This window comes from Callionymus lyra, chromosome 1 (genome assembly GCF_982586985.1).
Source record: "Callionymus lyra chromosome 1, fCalLyr1.hap1.1, whole genome shotgun sequence".
NCBI classification, from domain to species: Eukaryota; Metazoa; Chordata; class Actinopteri; order Syngnathiformes; family Callionymidae; genus Callionymus; species Callionymus lyra.
Window position 1 is genome coordinate 24,134,564 of NC_141818.1, and position 19,199 is coordinate 24,153,762.

General features: G+C 40.2%; 1 protein-coding gene across 1 annotated transcript; it reads right to left on the minus strand.

Annotated features, from left to right (window-relative positions):
* Positions 1-3,078: 3,078 nt before the first annotated feature.
* LOC148088602 (protein crumbs homolog 2-like) lies at positions 3,079-19,199 on the minus strand. The gene is made up of 13 exons (XM_087809560.1): positions 18,862-19,199; positions 14,922-15,617; positions 13,713-13,908; positions 11,797-11,936; positions 11,501-11,686; positions 11,327-11,440; positions 7,207-8,148; positions 6,016-6,557; positions 5,486-5,651; positions 4,106-4,961; positions 3,862-3,966; positions 3,649-3,775; positions 3,079-3,580 (listed from the first exon to the last, which is right to left on the minus strand). The coding sequence occupies exons 1-13, from the start codon at positions 18,929-18,931 to the stop codon at positions 3,359-3,361; spliced, it is 4,362 nt and encodes a 1,453-aa protein (XP_087665686.1). The 5' UTR covers positions 18,932-19,199; the 3' UTR covers positions 3,079-3,358.

Below are 19,199 nucleotides of genomic sequence, written 5' to 3' on the forward strand. Positions count from 1 at the left end.
GAGCAGTAGGAGGAGAAGACGCGTCATCATCCGCCAGGTCAAGTGGGAGGCCTAACTGGAGCAAGAAGAATGTCATGTCAGCTCCAGAGAAATACAGAGGGAGGCTGACCATGACGAGAGACCTGTGTATCATGTCAGTCATTTGTTATTCGCTCAACCCTGAAAGAAGGATGAGCTGAGTGAGCTGTGTAAAACATTTGTTTTCATCACCAGAATAAAAATTGTTGAAGTGCCACATTTATGCAGACTTGTGTTCAAGAAACATCTGACTTACACCCACCATACTTGAATTCTTTTGGACTTGATGTGGTCAAGTTGAGAATTTATTATTAATATTTTGGTCACACTTATACCTCACAAATAAAAGTGCAAGTACCAGAACATGAAGCAGAGGAGAAAGCTTCAAGACGGCTCTGGATTAGGAGAAAAAGCCCCTTGGGACAAGCAAATGCCACCTGAACACACACCGCGGTCTGATCAACCATGTTGAGGTCGCCTGTAAGAGAGTGTATTATAGTTAAAACACCCTAAGACACCAGGTTACATCACTGATGATGTGTTCAGGAGCTTCAGAATATGTATAAAAACTACCATATCAAACGTACTGTGCAAAAAAAAATTGATTTCACTTTAGTTTTCAGCATAGATGGATATATATTGTTTAATACTTTGTCATTGACTTTGAATTGAATCCTCCTGTCAGGTAGCGTCGGCATGATCGCTTCTGCTCCACAAATTCATGGCAAAAGTTCAACTTGATCCACAACAATATTTCTTATACTTTAATTTGCTGTTTTTTTTATTTAATTGTCATATGCCCAATTTAACTGTATATGTCTCTCATTTTAATGTATTTTATTAATCTTTGTTATTCATAATATTTATATATTGATAATAGTCAAAGTCACATGAACTTTCGGTATGAAATTTGCACTTGTACAACCAGAGATTACAATTAATTTGAAGTTTGTTTTTTGTATTGTTATTTTTCATTCAAATGCATCAATAGCAAACAATGAAGTTATTTTCTGCCTAAACCTTTGGTTAACATTTGTTTTGGTTAATTATTTTATTTTTATTTTTTGGGGGGTGGGTCAATGACAAATGGATTAATGAAATAAATCCAAATCTTATTTTTATGACCTAAAAGTGAATCAACTTTCCATAAAATATCCAAATGTTAATATCTTCACTTAAACGCATGAAATCACAGCTGTTGTGTTTGTAAATTAAAAATAAAGTGTGGAGATATAATGTTTTGTATTAATGTTTGAAATTATGTGTGAATAAATGAGGGATATAAAAATGGTTCTATATTTTATGTTGCATGAATAATCTCTCTTAATCTAACTGATGCCTATTTATATTTCTACAGTATCTCTGTCACAATATTAACTGTGTCAAGATCTATAAGTGCAGCAGTGATGTGTTGTTATCAGCCTTTAGACCACCTTACTAATGTGAGATCACTCCACCTCTTGAGAGGTGTATAATAAAGGGCAACACAAAAGCCATATTGTCCTTTTTTTCTTTGAAGAAAGTCATGAAAAAATGGTGCTACAAATACAAACAAATCTGCTGTACAATTTAGAGACAGTAACACTGCTTGATGAACAAATAATTAAACCTCTCTGTAGACAAGGCTGTGTTTTAAAATGTTATATTCTGTCAGTTCTGTAACAGTTTGTGACATATATTTCAAGTTCAATTCATAGAATTCGACCAGGGAAGTTAAAAAAAAACAACTCAAAACGTGCAGACAAACAGATTCGGGAGAGTGAGCAAGTAGATTTGTAAAAGAATGTTTGTATTTTCTGTCACACATTCCACTGCAATGCAGCATCAGGGCATTTCAGTGTTTCTATCAAATCCAGTGTGTTTGGCATGAGGTTAACTAATCCTTCAAATCCAGTGTAATTTCAGCATTAAATCCGAGACAGACTAAGCAGGTTCAGGAATCTTCTAGTCTAGCAGAACCTGGGAAGGACGCGCAAGGTTAAGGTAGAGGAGACTGACTTGCCTCTCATGGCCAATTTAAACGACAAAGAAGACCGTTATGTGTATTTATGATGTTAAATCATCTATCCAGCATCACAATTTACAGATTCATGTGATCATCTTAGTCTTGTCTTATTCAAAAAACCCTTCCTAATTTGCGTTAACCAGACAACATAGCATATAACCTGCTCATCTCTTTTGAAGTATTAAAATTAAAATTAAAATGTTTTCTAAAACAGAGCTGAAATAACAATAAAACAGATCTAATTGGTATGAAAATGTAAAGTACAGATAGCGAACTCCTGCAGGTCGTAGTGATGAATGAATCGTGCTTCTCAAATAACATCATTTCATGGTAATCTGGACATCTTGGGGTCTACAGACCCAACAAAAGTGGAACATTCCAGAGGCCCATTAAGATCCTTTCTTTGAATCGTCTAGATAGATGTATCTTGTAGTCAAGGAAAGAGGCTGCTCTCCCCATCTCGATCTATAAGAGCTCTTGGTGCTCCAATCAAAGAGAATGACAGAGACCTTCAGGGACCTTCACCTGATATTCAGAATGTTGTATATAAGTTCCAATGTTTGGTCCTTTGAAGGATTTGGTTCCACGAGGGAAAAGGGGGATGTAGGTGTGGCGTTGACCCAAGAACAGGAGCCAAATTGTAGAGCTTATTATCAAATGTGCTTAAACAGACGGTTTGAATGTTCGCTAAACAATTTTCTCCAGTTAACTTCACTATCACAGATCGTTACAGTGTATAAATAACTAATTAGAAAATGATGTATAACAGAGTAAAAAAAATACATTGACAATGGTTTGTAGTGCATTATGTACACAAAATAACAATACTGAAAAAAGAAACCTGGACATACTGTACATGTGTGCCATGCTGAGATGCCACTTGGTAGATTCATTTCAGAGTGAAAAAACACTGCATCATAGAGGTTACCATCTGGCTCAGTCCAGGACTACCATTCTTTTTTTTTATATAAAAAAAGAGTTGATTAGGTGCTATGAATCTGGACACCTTTAAGGAAGATGTTCACACACGTGTCCTATGAACACAAGCTGCCAAATGCGAAGAGATCTCTGCACCACATCCGTGATTATGTCAAGCATACAATCATCAATCATTTATGTTTCAGTTCTTCAGTACTGAATGTTTCATCAAACCTCTCCAGTGAACAAATAAATACTGTCTGTTGCAGTGGCAGGCGACTCCACTGGGTTTTAAGGAAGCAAATGTTTTTGATCGGATCATCTCCGTCTCTTCTCATGCCCCTGAGAGTGCAACATCTGGAGGTTTTATCGCCCCCCCTGTCAGGCTCTGTTGTGTGGCTTTGGCTTCGATGACCCTCAGATCAGTCTTTCCTCCGGGGGCACCTTTAGGACACTGCCCATCTCCAACCTGGCTCCAGCCACCTCTTGTGTACTGGGACTGTATGTTCCCTCAGACTGCCGCTTTTTACGTGCCGTCATGACCAGAAAAAACACCACCAAGATGGCGACTAAAACACACAGGGTGGTCAGAGGAATGGTGACCACTAGCCATGGGACTCGCTCCCTCAGCTCATCTTTCTGGAGGAGAAGACAGGTCAGCTTGGATGTCAGTGAGACTTCACTAATAGAAAGTTACCACTACTTACGTTGCTGTCACATAATGTGCCTCGAAAACCTGCCGCACACACACACTGGAAATGGTTGAGCCGGTCCAGACAGGTGGCACCGTTAAGACATGGCGAAGACTCACACTCGTCTAAGTCTATCTCACACCTGAAAGACATCACCAGTGATTTAGGACAACTCTTCCTGACAGGACACACACTGTGTTAGGGCAGAGATAGAAAGAGGAAGCTCACCTGGCACCAACGAACCCTGGCTTACACGTGCAGTTGCCTCCAATACAAATGCCTCCGTTAAGACAGTCTGTATTTGTGTCACATGTAACGGGGGGATATCGCCACCTTAGACCCAGATTCAAATTGTAAACAAGTATTTCAAAGATCTGACAACATTAATTAAAAAGTGGATAAACATTATAATTGCAATCTCTGTAAAATGCTGTTGATATTAGTCAGGCTGAAAGGGCTGGTCAGTACTTACTGGCAACGTTTGCCGATGTATCCCTGAAGACAAGAGCATGTCTGGGATCCCTCCACACAGCTCCCTCCATTCACACAGCCGAACTCCAGACAGTTGTCTACCTCCTCCTGACAGTTGTGCCCGGTGTATCCCAGTTTACAGTCACAACGGTAGTCCGCCAGCAGGTTTTTACATGCGCCATAGACACAAGGGCTTGAGAAGCATTCATCTATGTCCCTCTCACACAGCTCGCCCTCCCAGCCCGGAGCACAGCTGCAGTTAAATTCATTAAACTGGTCCTCACAGACTCCCTGGTTCAGGCACGGCTGTATGTCACACACTGGATCACTGTGGCATCCTAAAATTGGCTCATATTCACTTAATCTGGAGAAGCGGCTCCACTGGGGAGCCTCTGGTACGTTGACCAGTGGCAGGTACACTCCACCAATCCTAACCTCCCCTAAACATCCAGAGTAGTTCCCAGCAAACTGGATTTTAGTATAATTCAGGAAGTTCAGATTCCCTCCATTGCCAAAGCTTCCTCCAACTATCACTCCATCCACCACAAGCCGCCATCGAGATACAGGTTGTGTTGGGTCAGCCATGGTCAGCAGGATGTTATGCCACACCCCATCAGCAATAAGGCTGTCACTAGTGAAGGCGAGAAGGTCAGTTGTGATTCCGCTGTCCAGAGTGATGAGAAGACTGGAATTAAACAGAGCTAGACAGAAAAGCTCCTCTCTGCCAACAGCCTTCAACAAAATTCCACTTTCGTCCCGAGTTCTGATGCTCATTGTGATGTTGGTCACAGGACTCAGGAGGGAGCTGTTGGCGATATAATGGATTAGATTGTCTTCGAATGTTGCTTCAGTTATGCCTGCGAGAGAGAAAAATAATTTTGTTAGACCCATTTGGTGTGACTATATAAAGAAGACTTAAAGAGATTCTTGAAAAACTTTCAACGGCTAATGAGGGCGAAGAAGTATGACCTCAACCTGGGTCATCGTGGAGGGGTGGATGGAATACTTTTATAACCTACTCACACCCAGTGGTATGTTCTAAAGAGTCAGAGTAATGTAAGTTGGTTTCAGCAATGACTGGGACTGATGCTTGGTTATACATTTTTTTCTGTCAATCCCCAGTGTGGATGTGAACTGCTGTAGTATCTCAGCGGTCTGTATGATGTGCGGTGGTCATGGCTGATGTGTTGAGCCATCTGGAAATCTACTTTCAGAGTGTAGGCAATGTATTTATGCTGTTTCTTTTTCTATCTGATTAAATTATCTGAAAACGTTCCGTATTACGCAACAGTGCCCAACATCATTAGAGCAAAATAATTCCTCCTAGCCTGACCCAACTTGACTTGCCTTCTTCAAAGAGAAGATTGATGGGATTACTCACACTCATAGCCGTCCTGTACATCGACACAGCGCACTCCTGCAGCACACGGCTCGTCCACACACCACAGGCGTGTCTCGCACAGTGGTCCTGAGTAGTTGATGGGACAATCACACCTGAAGTCATTCCAGGTCACACGACACTGTCCTTCATTCAAGCATGGCTTGTTCTGCAAACACACACACAGGTGGAAGGATTAGATCATAGGGGGAATCCCTGGCCCAATGTGACTGCTGAAGAGAGGATTGTGGGGTGACGTGTAGATAAGACGGACTTATGACCTTATCAGTGTTAATTAATACTGAAGACCAACTACTTAAGTGTCCTTCAGAACCTCTGACTAGTAAAGCTTCACCTGCACTTCCTTTACTTTTAGATGGCTCGATAAGTAATCGTGTGGCCTAGAAAGTCATTTCAAGCTTTGTTTTAACATTTCTTTAATCAATAGATATATGGGTACCAATGTGTCTTATTATCAAACACACAATACATTTTCATCATTTATGTTTGACTTAAAAAAGAAAGTATCGTACCTTGCAGGTGTCGTCGCTCAGACATCCTTGCATCACATTCTCCTGGCTGCTGAAGCTATATGTGTCCTCGTTCTTCATGTGTTCTATCATGGACAGCTGTTTGTTGTCTATCCTCATGTCCTGCAGACAGCCCTTGAATGTCCCCCCCCAGGCGCTGGTCTTCCCGCCTGCAGGCAGTCCTCCCACATATATCACATCCCCAGCCTCGACACTCACATTCCCTATTGCTCTGCGGTTCCCTGCTTGTGGGAAGACTACATGACCTTTGCTGATCTTTACACTGATAGAGTTATAGTGGCCGTTGGAGACAGAGCGCGCCTCCGATAGTAAGGTGGTATACGGGCTGTAGACAGCAATGGCAGAATCCTTCAGGTACATGGTCAGGTAGGACTTTCCCTCCTTGTTGAACTGCAGGAGAAGGCCACTGGTTTTTAAAGAGCGCATGATGAATGAGACAGTGAATTCATCACCATGTGTCTCTAAGATGTTGAACGCTGCATAGCTGCTAAGATTCTCGTGGCCGAATGTTGAGGCTGGATATTCTGAAAGAAAGAATTGTTAAATTAGTGGCATGTGTCTCTAAAACATTCCCTAGTGTCCGTATCTTCTTATTTGCCTTTTGGCTGATCCCTTCAGGGGTCGCCACAGTGTATTAACCTCCTCTATCTAACTCTGTTCTCTGTATCTCCCTCTCTCACACCAACCAACTTTCACTATATCAATAAATCTTTCCATGTGGAAGGGAGGTCATTCATCTTGACCCAGGGTAAACACAAGGGATACCTCAAACACATTTGTTTTTCAACCATCTTGAACCAGAGACCACACATGGGCAAAGCGATGTGAACCTTTATAAATGTGATCCTTCTCCGACTCACATTTAGGGGAAACTGTGAGCCCCATAGACAAGAGAAAAGTAGCTATGTAGCAATGCCTTGCATAAAATTAGTTTTGTTTTTGACATGCATACCTGGACATGTGACTCCACTTTCATTGTAAACTCATACAAAAGTTAAAAGTAAATTATTGGAAAGTAAAAATTACATTTGTCTCATCATGAGTTCAGTCGAAAAACATTAAAGATCTTTATGCATGTTGACATCTATTTTCAAAATGTACACAAGTAAACAGAATCTTTATAATCCATCCAAGGGTGGAGAAAACTAGCCTCTACAAAAATATTAAACTCACCTTGATCACAGGTGTCTCCATAGTAAGGCCTCTGACATTGACATCTGGCACGCACCCACATGTCAACACAACTCCCATGTTGCTTGCAAGGATTGCTTTGACACCAGTCTTTTTTCACACATCCTAGCTCCAGACCATGGTTCTCCTCTCGGACCAGATCTTGGGGCAGCAGCAGCTTCTGGTCTACCCTCAGGTCCTCCATGCACCCTATAAATCCAGTCCCACTGGCCGTGTGGGCCAAATACTCAAGTGGTGCTCCACCCACGTACAGCTGTCGGAAGTTATTAGGGCTAAAAAAGATCAGATGATTTTGACCTTCATTCTTCACCTTGCAGCCTCTCTCACAGCCTGGACCTTCTACCTGCAGGACCAGGCTGTCGTCGACAGACACTGTGACCTGCCACCATTCCCCATCATTGACTGGCCGCGGGTAAACCACCTCCAGGACTTTTCCAGACTTCAACTTGGCCTTCAGGGACCCTTTGAATACCTCCAGAAGAAGGTAGCTGTCCATATGTCCTCGATAATAAAGCATCATGTCTGGCAGAGTGCTCCTGAACCTGAACTGCATACGCAAACTGTCGGTTACACGTCTAGTCCTGTTTTTGGCAACAGGAAGTTGTATGTGCACATATCCATTTGAGTTGAAAGAGAAGGTGGTAGAGGTGTTACAAAGTTCTCCGGCCCAGCCAGCCAGGCAGGAACATGTGTAGCTGTGTTCCCCGTCAGAGGATAGTAATGGAATGCAGCCTCCTCCGTGCTGACACTGGTGTTGCTTGCAGCCGATAAGCAAGATGTCACAGTTGGGACCCCCCCAAGGATAAACACCGTGGTCCGGCTCAGGACAAAGACATCGGTAGGAATTGTCACCATCTTCACAAGAGGCACCATTTTGGCATGGATTGCTCTGGCATTCATCAATGTCCACTTCACACAACACGCCTGCATCAGGAGAAAGAATATGGGTGTGACATGATTGTATTGATATTTTAAATCCATTATTTTAACAACAACAAATATTCACTTGATTTCTCTTTAATTTCTTTTCCTGTGAAATACAAATATAGATCTCTGTGTTACAATTTAGTTAGCTGATGTTATGCATGTAGCAGCATTGTTTGTTTAGTATGCAATGACAGTTGTTCTGCAATTCAGTTATTTAATGACACCCACTATATTGTCGTTATTTGTGGAGTGTCAATATATCACAATACGTCATATCATATCGTTGACCCTGTATCATCATATGTATCACATCGCCAGGTTCTTGCCAATAGACACATTTAGATATGGTAAATGATTAATGGTAAATGGCTCTTACTTATAAAGCTATTTTCAATGCTTATTCAGCACCCAAAGAGCACACTGATGGGAGTAGGCTGCGACGCAGTCCGCCAGCTAAACCATCAGGAGCAATTCGAGTAAAGTTTGTTGCTCAGGGAAACAACGCCACATTCGTCAAATTGTCTTTAACATAAGTGTTTTTTTTACATAATGTAATTTTCACCAAGGAAAAGGATTATAAATGTGTTCAAAGAAGGAGTCCCTAGCTTGGCGCGCACTAATAGAAACATTAAATGGAGGGCCGTAGAATATCATCTCACTGGCAAAAAATGTTGAAACCCTTGACACCCTTATAAGTAATTTACATACAGTATCGTAATGTTTTTTTTATTATTATGTTGACCTTTCAACCATTTTAAGCATATCTCAATTCTGCACACCAGCCTTCAAATCAAATCCCATTTTGACAGCTTGAATTGTAGTCATGTATTTTATGGGTGACTTTCTAAATGTGTCATGTATTGTCCAGTGCTGTGTCCAGGTTTTCAAACGCCTCTTGTCCTGCTCACTCCCCAGCACTACCCGCAATAAGCATAAGGCAAATCTAAATGTAGATTTGAATAAAAACAGTTTTTGCTGTCCTAGGATTTATGGCGATCATCAAAGTGAAGAGTTGCAGGTTGCTAATCTACTGGGAAGGAAATTACTTCTGGAAATGATGATGGAGAATTAAATCTGCATCTTTCTAACACGATCAACATGATGTCAGCAGGCCGAATAGCAACATTAAGAAATCTTCAGACAACATCCTGCAGCAAGCCATGAAACCTCAATTTAGCACCCGTGCAAACTGTTCCACATCCATTCCAGGACACTTTTAAAACCCTTCCTGAAGTGGGACGCCGTACTGTACCTGTCAGCTCGAAGAAACCACTAGACCAGCACAACAGAAACAGCAGCCGTCCTCCACCCATGACCCTTCGAGTCCACTCACACTCAAACCTCACTTAAGTTCTCCTCCTTTCACTGTCCAGCCTGTACCAGCAGGAGAGAGTGTGAAGGCAGCAGCCAAGCCTCCTCCACCTCACCTTCCTTTCCAAGACTCCTCCCTTTCTACCTCCTCTCCCTGTCTGCAGCCCTGCCCTGGCAGAGTGCTTAGCCAACAGCTGGTTCCTGTCAGAAGAGGAGTGTTGCACCACACCTCTCTGTGATACATGCTCCGAGGATGCGACTGTTAGCTGCACTACCTACACACTACCAGCAGAGGGTGTCTTGAATCATCAGAAAATACCGTTTATATATATATATATATATATATATATATATATATATATATATATATATATATATATATATATATATATATATATATATATATATATATATACTGTATATATAAATGCGATATTTACTTCTATAAAAGTTTCTGATTTTACGCGTTATGATGTTGAACAATCACATTTCCTAGTAATATATAATAATATAATATTGGTAAATCATTTCAGACCTTCTCATGTCCTCTGCTCATAATGTTTGTTGGTCAGACTAGAGATAACACTGACAATTGTTACTTTGCTATTGTCTTTCATTTGATTTTAATTAGGCTTCTAATCAGCTTTGCCATAATCCCCTCTTCCCCCGATGAATTTCCCAGACCTGCTATTTAATTCTCTGCTGCACGCTGACATATGGCACCTTTTATTGGATTTGTTGACCATATGTCATGCTTACACATCTCTATTACACTCTTTGTTGTTGTGAAATTATCTTTGAGTTTGTTTCTGATGTTCCAGTCCAGATTTAGATTCATAGGTCAGACAATGTTTTTTTTTCTCTCTTTATAAATCTCTGTGATTTGGGAGCTAACGAGAAACAACCAGCAAAAGGTAGATTAAGTCCTTTTTTTCCAGCTGGCAGGCTTCTTGACTTAGTCCTCTAGCGAGGTTGAAGTTTTTTTTTGTTTGTTTTTTAGCAAAATCCAACATCAGGAAATGTACTTAAACCAGTAGACTTGCTGCCATGTTCTACACATCATTGTTTCTGTTTGGCTCATGAGGATTTAAACTCTAACTCTTTAACAAGGGTCAAAGAGATCAACTGTATTTCTAGAACACGTAGAGATTATCCGTTTTTTTACCATCTAAATAAAAACATATAAACTTTGATAGATACAGTATATTGCTCCTGAATCATAGTGTTAATGGCTACAGTAACAGTTTTGCCAATAAACAAATGCAGATATTAAAACTTAACTTGTTTTATTTTAATCGTTTTATTTGAAATTTCTATTCCTGATATTTTTCATATGCCAACATTCTTTAAGTAGACATTCTACTTTTCAATCCATGCTTAATCTGTTGTGATTGTTCAGGATTGTTCAACCATCTAAACTCTTTGCTCAACACTAAATAAACTGAATAATTAACTTATTATCACATTTTTACATTAACCACAATACTACTTCCTATCTACTCTTAAAGTTACTTTTACCCCCACACATTGTAATTCATATATATTTCATAAATCAATGTCGACCAATCAAATGAGGAAAATTAGTGACGTGACTGCAATCACAAATGAAGTCTGAGTTCAAATCACAACTCTCTCTTCTCAGACTGTAGTCTGTAGCCAAAGTTTTCGGTGTTTAAGTTTTAAAATTATTCACTTCAACAGTAATTAATGACAACATTGTTATGTTGTACATGCTTTTCTGAACAGACCCCAGACGAAGCAAGTTTTTTTGTTCCTGTAATTGAACCGACCTCTCTCAGATTTAGGTGCATCATGATTAAACATCTACAATACTATAGAAAAAATGAATAATAAAGTCAAATACCCATGAAGCCCTCGCGACAAGAACACTGGAAAGAGTTGACTAAGTCCAGGCAGCTTCCCCCGTGCTGACACGGCGTGGACTCACACTCGTCCACGTTAATGGAACAGTTGTCTCCTGCAAAGATGTGTTCATCAGAAGTTGAAATGACTGAAGAAGGACACCGGTGGAACTTACCTGTAAAGCCTGGCACACAGCGGCAGAGGAAGCCAGATGCTTCCTCGTAACTGAATCTTGCTGTCCTTAGTTCAGGCAACACATCGTAGTTGAGGACATCAGAGCGCTGGAAACACTCTCCACCATTTTCACAAGGATGCTGCTCACACTCATCAACGTCCACCTGACAGTTCTCACCCTCGAAGCCTGAAGACGCAGATTGATAATAAAACGTAAACGATTCAATGAGGAATCTTAAGTAAAGTGTGATGTATTAAGGGAAGGGAAGATGAGCTTTAGGTCTCTTTCTTGATTACCTCCCCAGCAAAGGCAGGAGTACTGGTTGATCATCTCCTCACAGGTGCCTCCATTGTGGCAGGGACTCGATGCACATTCAAGAATTTCCTCTTCACAATAGACACCAACAAAACCAGTCCCGTCACAGTCGCACAGGAAGCTTCATGGAAAACAAATGCACACAATGTAATTGCATTGGGTAATTCTGTCAGCATTATGTGCAATTCTCAAACCTAATGAATTTAATTTTTTTGCTGATTTTCAGTCCTTGTGTACAAGTCGTGGATTAAAATTTTTTTTGGGGTACAAAGAATCCTTTCAAAATTCTTTAGTTTTCATGATTTTGTGATATTTTACTGATTTTATATTTTGAAAATCCAGTTGTTAAATTGCCTTTTCTTTTCCCACTGACAATTGTCTCACGTCCTCACTTGTTCCAATCGGCCTCAAGGTCCTTGCTCTTCACGCATGCACATTATCCAACAGTTTTTCCACCAGTCTTATCTTAAAATAAGACGCATTTCTGGACATACCGGTTGAATTATGCTCATCTCGTCTTATAAAACAATTTAAACTTAAAACCTGCCATTTATTTTCACACAAACAATTACAATAAAAAAAATGTTTTCTGTATTTTCTAATGAGACGACGGATGACAGCTTTATGCTTATTTACTCTAAATATTTGAAAAAGAGTTGTTTATTTTTTAAATTTTATATTTGCTGAATTTGTGTAAAAACACAATGAATGACTATTTGAGAAGAGCTGCAGAATTATTCTTGTCTTTCAATTCAACAAACCTTTTTGTCACAGAGAATGCATTCGTTAGTAGCATATATTTATATAATAGCACATGTAAATCATATCAATAGTTTATAAGGAATCTTGAGTCAAATAATTCTTAATGATTGAGATATTGCAGAAATAATGAATGATAAGAACAAATAAATGAATAACAAATGTGCACTTTAAACAGTACAGATTATGACCGTGGAAATGAAGGATTACAAGGCAGACGCAGCTGATTCAATTTTGTTTCCTACATCAGATTACTCAACACTTGGAAAAAACATTGAACTTCACTCTTTTTTATGTAAAAAGATCTAAATGTGTCCTCACTTCCTGAGTGCATGGTTAGTATTGTATAAGCATCATTTATGATTTATAAAACTAGTCGTAGTCGGACATTCCTTCATCACAGTCAGTCAGATTCTCTTCAAGATTCTATTTCCCCTTCATTCCTGGTGAATGAAAAGATAAAATCGTCCTGTAATTTATTTTTGACATAGTCACTATCAAATAAAAAGCCAATAGTTGGTTACTTTATAATGCCCTAATCTGAAAATGTAATCTGAAAATGTATTGTAATAAAAGAAAATACAGGGTTCTCTGGTAAGTGGGGCTTATTTAAAGGTTTTTTAAATTGGATACTGATCCAGAAAAATACATTTGTTGTTTTATTTGAATAATAATTCAGTGCATTTTTCATTTCAACTTCTAAAATGTTTTTTTTGATCAGGGGAACCTGTGGTATTATGATGTTAGGAAGTCACACATTAATAATATTGAGAGGTCAACGACACTGTCACACTCTGCTGTCCTATGTGGAAATATAGGGTGAGATCTGAAATGAAAACTATTGACGGTTTAGAAATGTGATTTTCAGAGTGGTTTAAAATGATCGTATTTAATAATATGTCATAGAACAACAGTCCTTTGTAGTGCAATCACAGAACTGATTTAACAACGATTGATATCTCGAACATTGATAAAGTCGTAAACAAGTTTAGTGAAGAACATAATGGCATTGTGAGAACCATTGTTTTTCTTTTTCTTTTTGAGCTTAGCGAGAGATCTTCACTTGTTTATTTCAAATATGCTAATACATCAGATTCTATCATGAGTTCAGTGCATAAATTGCCATGTGACCTCTCACCTGTTGACCTTGTCGATGCACTGTCCCTGGTTCTGACACGGCGTGCTGGCACACTCATCAATGTTCACCTCACAGTCACGGCCCTGGAAGCCTGCCAGGCACTCGCACCTGTACATGGCAATGTGGTCGTGGCAGGTGGCCCCGTTGAAGCAGGGATGAGGCTCACATTCATCGATCTCAGTCTCACAGTTCATCCCTGCAGACGAGAAGACGAACAGAGACTAGTTCTAGATCTGGTCCCCAACAACACACATGAAACGTTCTTCACGTCACAGCGACACATGACATTATTAGTCATAGAAATTATTAGTTTAAGACAAACAAAGTATGTCATGATGATAATTGAATTTTGAACACTAAGTTAGCCTAAAAATAATATATATAATGTTCTATCTGACAGTTTCAGTAATAATACTAACTTTTTTACTTAATTTAAAAATTTGATATTTTTCATAATGATCTTTAAATGCAAGCATTTACAGATTCTATACTGTGGCTACTGTTATCACAGTATTCCCTCAGTAAGGCAAAAACTATTTATGGATGAATGGATATTCTGATTGTATTCATGGCTTGGACCTTGGGCTAACTTTAAAGATGTAGTTATAGAATGTCTAAAATTTAACAAAAATATTTAACAGTATCTGTGCAGACAACAATGAACAAATGTCTTCTTCTGTCTCAATATGTAGATGAGGAAAAAAAAAAGATTTATTTGAGGAATTCTCCTCAAAAAGCCTTTTTTTTATATAGGATTCACCCTCATGACATATTTAATTTCAAAAATATGTCTTTGATGTTTTATTAAAAAAATTAAAATAAAAAAACAGTTTTGAACTAATATAATGATCTAAAATGGAAAATGCCTGATAAATGTTTATCTCATTGCCTCATAAATCATGTATTTCTTGAGTAAACTTATCATGATTTTGGACTTTTGTATTTTTTATCTTTTGAGTTAAATGTTGATGGTTGAAGCAGTCTTAAAACATGTGTATATATGCAAGTACTCTCTCATCTCTATTATTTCATGATAACATTGTGGATCTAAACCTTTGTGAGGCGACCAATATGAGAATCAAGTAGTGAATTTCAATTGGAAGACGATGTGTGAAAAGCAGCTTCAGAGAAGAGCTGAGAAACAAAGAAAAGACGGTCGATGTGGAGAGTTAACCAAGTCAGCATGTTCCGACTCAGAAGACACATCACCTTTATATCCTGGAACGCATTCACACCAGTAGTGGTCCACTTCGTCCCGGCACGTGCCGTTGTTCCGACAGGGTCGAGAGGCGCACTCGTTGATGTCCAGGTCACAGTGGGAGCCTTGGAAGCCTGGCACGCAGAAACATTGGTAACCGTCGACCACATCTTTGCAGATGGCTCCGTTCTGACAAGGTTGTGAGATGCACTCGTCGACGTTCTGCTCACAGTCGCTCCCCTCGTAGCCGGGGAGACACTGACATTGGTGCCCCACATCGGGTACGTCCATACAAGTGCCTCCATTCTTGCAGGCTTCCTCTGAACAAATGGTTGTGTTCCTCTCACAGTCCCCCCCTCCTGATCCGAGCGGACAGTGGCACGAGTATCCATTAACCCAGTTGATGCAGACGGAGCGAGCACCTGTGCAGGGGTTGCTCTCACACTCATCCACTTCCTGGCTGCAGTTATGGCCGGTAAAGCCTTCTGGACAGTGGCAGGTGTAGATGCCGGTGCCCACTTCACTGGTGCAGTTGGCACACACTGCATCTACACAAGCGTCATACAGCTCATCACAGTATGGACCGGCGTACCACACCGGACCTTTAGGGCACAGACAGACAATGTCCCCCATGTGTTCCAAACATGTGGCGCCATTGTTGCAGGGCGAGGAAAGACACTTGTCTGATGCTGCAGTACACAGAAAACCTGGCGGGAAGAAAATAATACATCAGACATAATATATAAGACATGAACTATAAACCACCGTAAAACGTTTATGTTGAAAATGGTTTTGGCATTAAATCGACAACATTGATCCGGATGACACATCAACAAAGGTAGTGACAATACATGAGTAAACTTTCCTCCTCATATGGCTTGACCCGATTTGCTGCTAGGATTATACACTAGGCTAGTTCCTTGTCTGACCTTCTGAAGACGCTTAGAAACCACTCAGGTAATGATGAGTAAAACCCTGACTTTTTTCTGGACCTGAGGTCATAACAGATGGTGTAAAAAGTCAACTTAATACATGACATATGTGGCATCTGTCAGTGCTGCGGATTAAACCTCTTCTAATTGTGCTGCGACTGTTCTTCGGTCACTACACTGCCACAACTGAAAAAAAAGTGCAACATTTTAGTGACATATATTGTGGTCTATAGACGGAATCTTGGTCAGTCACAATATCTCAGATGAATCAATCCCATCTGACATATTTAACATCGGGGTTATACTAAGAGGATGAATCATTTGCGTGTTTTCATTTGAACTCAATAAATCCAATCAAGAGATTTTTCACTTGCTTTAATTTCACTTATTTTCAGTGTAGCAACCATATTGACGATATTGACCAGCTACTGCTTTGAATGTGTGATTTATTTATTTATTTAATCGCAGGCAGGATCAATTTAAATAGTAATTTCATGTCACTTTTTGGCTTGATCTTATCTCTAGCACTTTGATAAATAATAATTATTATATATATATATATAATTATTATAATAAACAAAAGCTCCCTGGTTTGGTTCTATTAATTCATGTGTTTTTTTGTAGTTACTCTACTTTTGCAGGAACACCAAATCAAAGGAAGAAATAACACAGAGTTAAACATACAACGCTTTTTTTTATCTTCATGGTACCACTTGTTTATTTTTTTTGCTGTTACATTCTCTTATCAGAGTTATCCTCCTCCTGTCATTCTCGCTATCTCTCTGTCTGTCCCCACTGCTCACCCCCACCACACCTTCCTCATATCTTCCTCGTGATCAGATGCTGTTTAGGTTTTGGATACAGTTGAAAAAAAAAACATTTTTCTATAGGTCCAATAAAAAACGAATCGAAAGTTTTTTTTGTTTTGTTTTTTAATGTTCCAACCTCTGTCTCAGTTGTGACATGATTTTTTGGTCTCCCTTAATCTCTATCATTGTGTCTTTAAACATCATATGTAAGTAAATGTCAATATTTGATGTTGATTTTTTTTTTTTTTTTGGCAAAGCTTACGTAATATATTTAACATTTTTGGGGGATGATTACTTTATCTCCCCCACTTCTTTAAGAACCTGTTAGTTTTGTTACCATGTCAAACAGACCAAAACATGAACCCGGGAGAGTCATGAGTCCTCTTTAAGGAGTGAGTGATCCCACCTTAGTCATCCTACCATCAGGCTCTGACACATTCCAGGGAATTGATAGCGGTGACTCCCACACATGCCCCCCTTTTAGCCCAACTCCAGCACTCCATAGATCATGCTGATGGCTGCTCCGGCCTCTGGTACTGACTGGTACAAGTGTCTCATGCTGGTGATAACATGGAGCAGGTAGATGGTTCAAACGCTCTCCAGAGACATGACTGTGAGCCGTCAAAGGAGCCTCAGTCTGACAAGCCAGCAAGTCCCATGAGATGTGAAGGCAAAGGAGCTATGATGTCATCAGAATGGCATGTTTGTTTTATCCTTTGTTTTGATAGCAGGAAGGTGTTCTTGCAAAAGTACAGCAACTATGAAACACACATGATTTAATAGGAATAATGTAAATAGAATCAAAACAAACTGATACTACATATTTGTTGAAGCTGGTGAAAACAATTATATCTAGTTCTGGAGATAACACAAGGGTCTAAACCTGTATTGCTGTTAAAAAAAACACTTTATTTCTTGAGGTGTCTCAATGGGGCTCCCCATCTTTTAATGTGCAATGAAAAAGAGTAGGGAGAGCTAATGCAGATTCCTTTTTATGTTTTTATGGTGGTTAATCTATTTTATTTTTGCTGTGGTGCAAAGAAATGTAAACCTTTGTAAAGTAAACCTGTGCAATAAATCACTGCATTCATTTGGACATCAGCTGATAAATATGAATGACTAAATTAATATCCAAAGCCATTTTGATTATCATTTCTGCTCAAAAGCTCAAATCTCTGTTAATGAAAGTTTTTTTTTTAGGGGAAAATTCAATTCTTCAGACCGAGGCACCGAGGCATAAATAAAAAGCCCATCAGCGTCAAACGTGAACAGAACTGATGTTCACCGGGGTCGATACCAGGAGAGCTACATGTGGCTCGGAGGAAATGACAAGAATCTAATCACAGAACAAATGAAACCCGCAGGTTACACTCAGGTCGAGCTCAGAGGAATGTTATTGAGCTCTGACAGACTGGCAGCTCTTCCTGGGCTTTGTGCTGCCGAAGGCCCCTCAGCAGGTGGCTACTCTGCTTTAGTGAAAAATGCACAAATCCTCTCTGAGTGGGTCACAGTCTGAGACGTACACGATAAAGTCCTGCTGCATCACGGTTGTCTCGAACTCACAGACTGAACTGGGCCAGTCACCACAGAAACTTATTTTTGGATCAAACAAGAAGGACATCCACTTGAATCACTCACTGAGAATAAATTTCCTGAAATTAGTCACAGTTTTGCTCTGAAAGCTTAACGTGCACAGTGTGTCATCTGTAGATGGCAGCCAAGAGAGAAGAGGGGGGCATCTCCGATTCATCGCAGAAAGCATCAGCATTCACTCCTTTTTCAACTGAAAATAAACCACTGTCCTCTCATCTCCATTTACAGCCATGCCTGCAACCCTTTGCTTTCTTCAGTTGCCCTGTGCAAGTCTCTTGTCTAGTTTCTTAATAACCGACCCACCCCCCTAACACCAACCCCACATCACCCCCCTACTTTAAGCTGGAACAAAAAAATGCTGGGGAGCAGTGGAGTTGGACGCTCACCCCCTGTTTCTATGGTGATGCTTAACAATGCCACCCAGCCAGCCGGTGCCTGTCGTCGCTCCTTCACTATTACAACGTGTTTTCAGACTCAAGCAAAGGTCGCGGGAAAAAATGGGTCAGTAGGATTTTGAAAGTTCTGCTCAGAGTCTGTTCAGCACCAAAAGAATGAAGCTCAGCCAGTGTGTATGAGGAGGGAGACGCTAAGACTGGAAACATGTGGAAGATGCTTACCTAACTTGAACATCATCATGGTGATGAGCACTGTCCTCTGATATCTGGACCACACTCTTCCCAACTCCATGGCAGAGCAGAAGTCGTCCCAACTTCAGTCTGAGAGTGTTGCGGTTACTCCATCCAACAGTGAGAACACCTCCATCCGGGGCCGGGTCGGGACTGGGTCAAAGCTTTGCAGCCTCTGCCCCACTGGGGTGAGTGTGAGCAGGTCCTTTGCTGTGTTTGTGTGTGTGTGAGAGGGAAGGAGTCTCTGGGGGGACCAAGTGGGTTAGAGTAAATCAGAGTAATCACCCCAGCAGACAGAGGAGGGGGGAAAACACGAGACGGAGTGGACT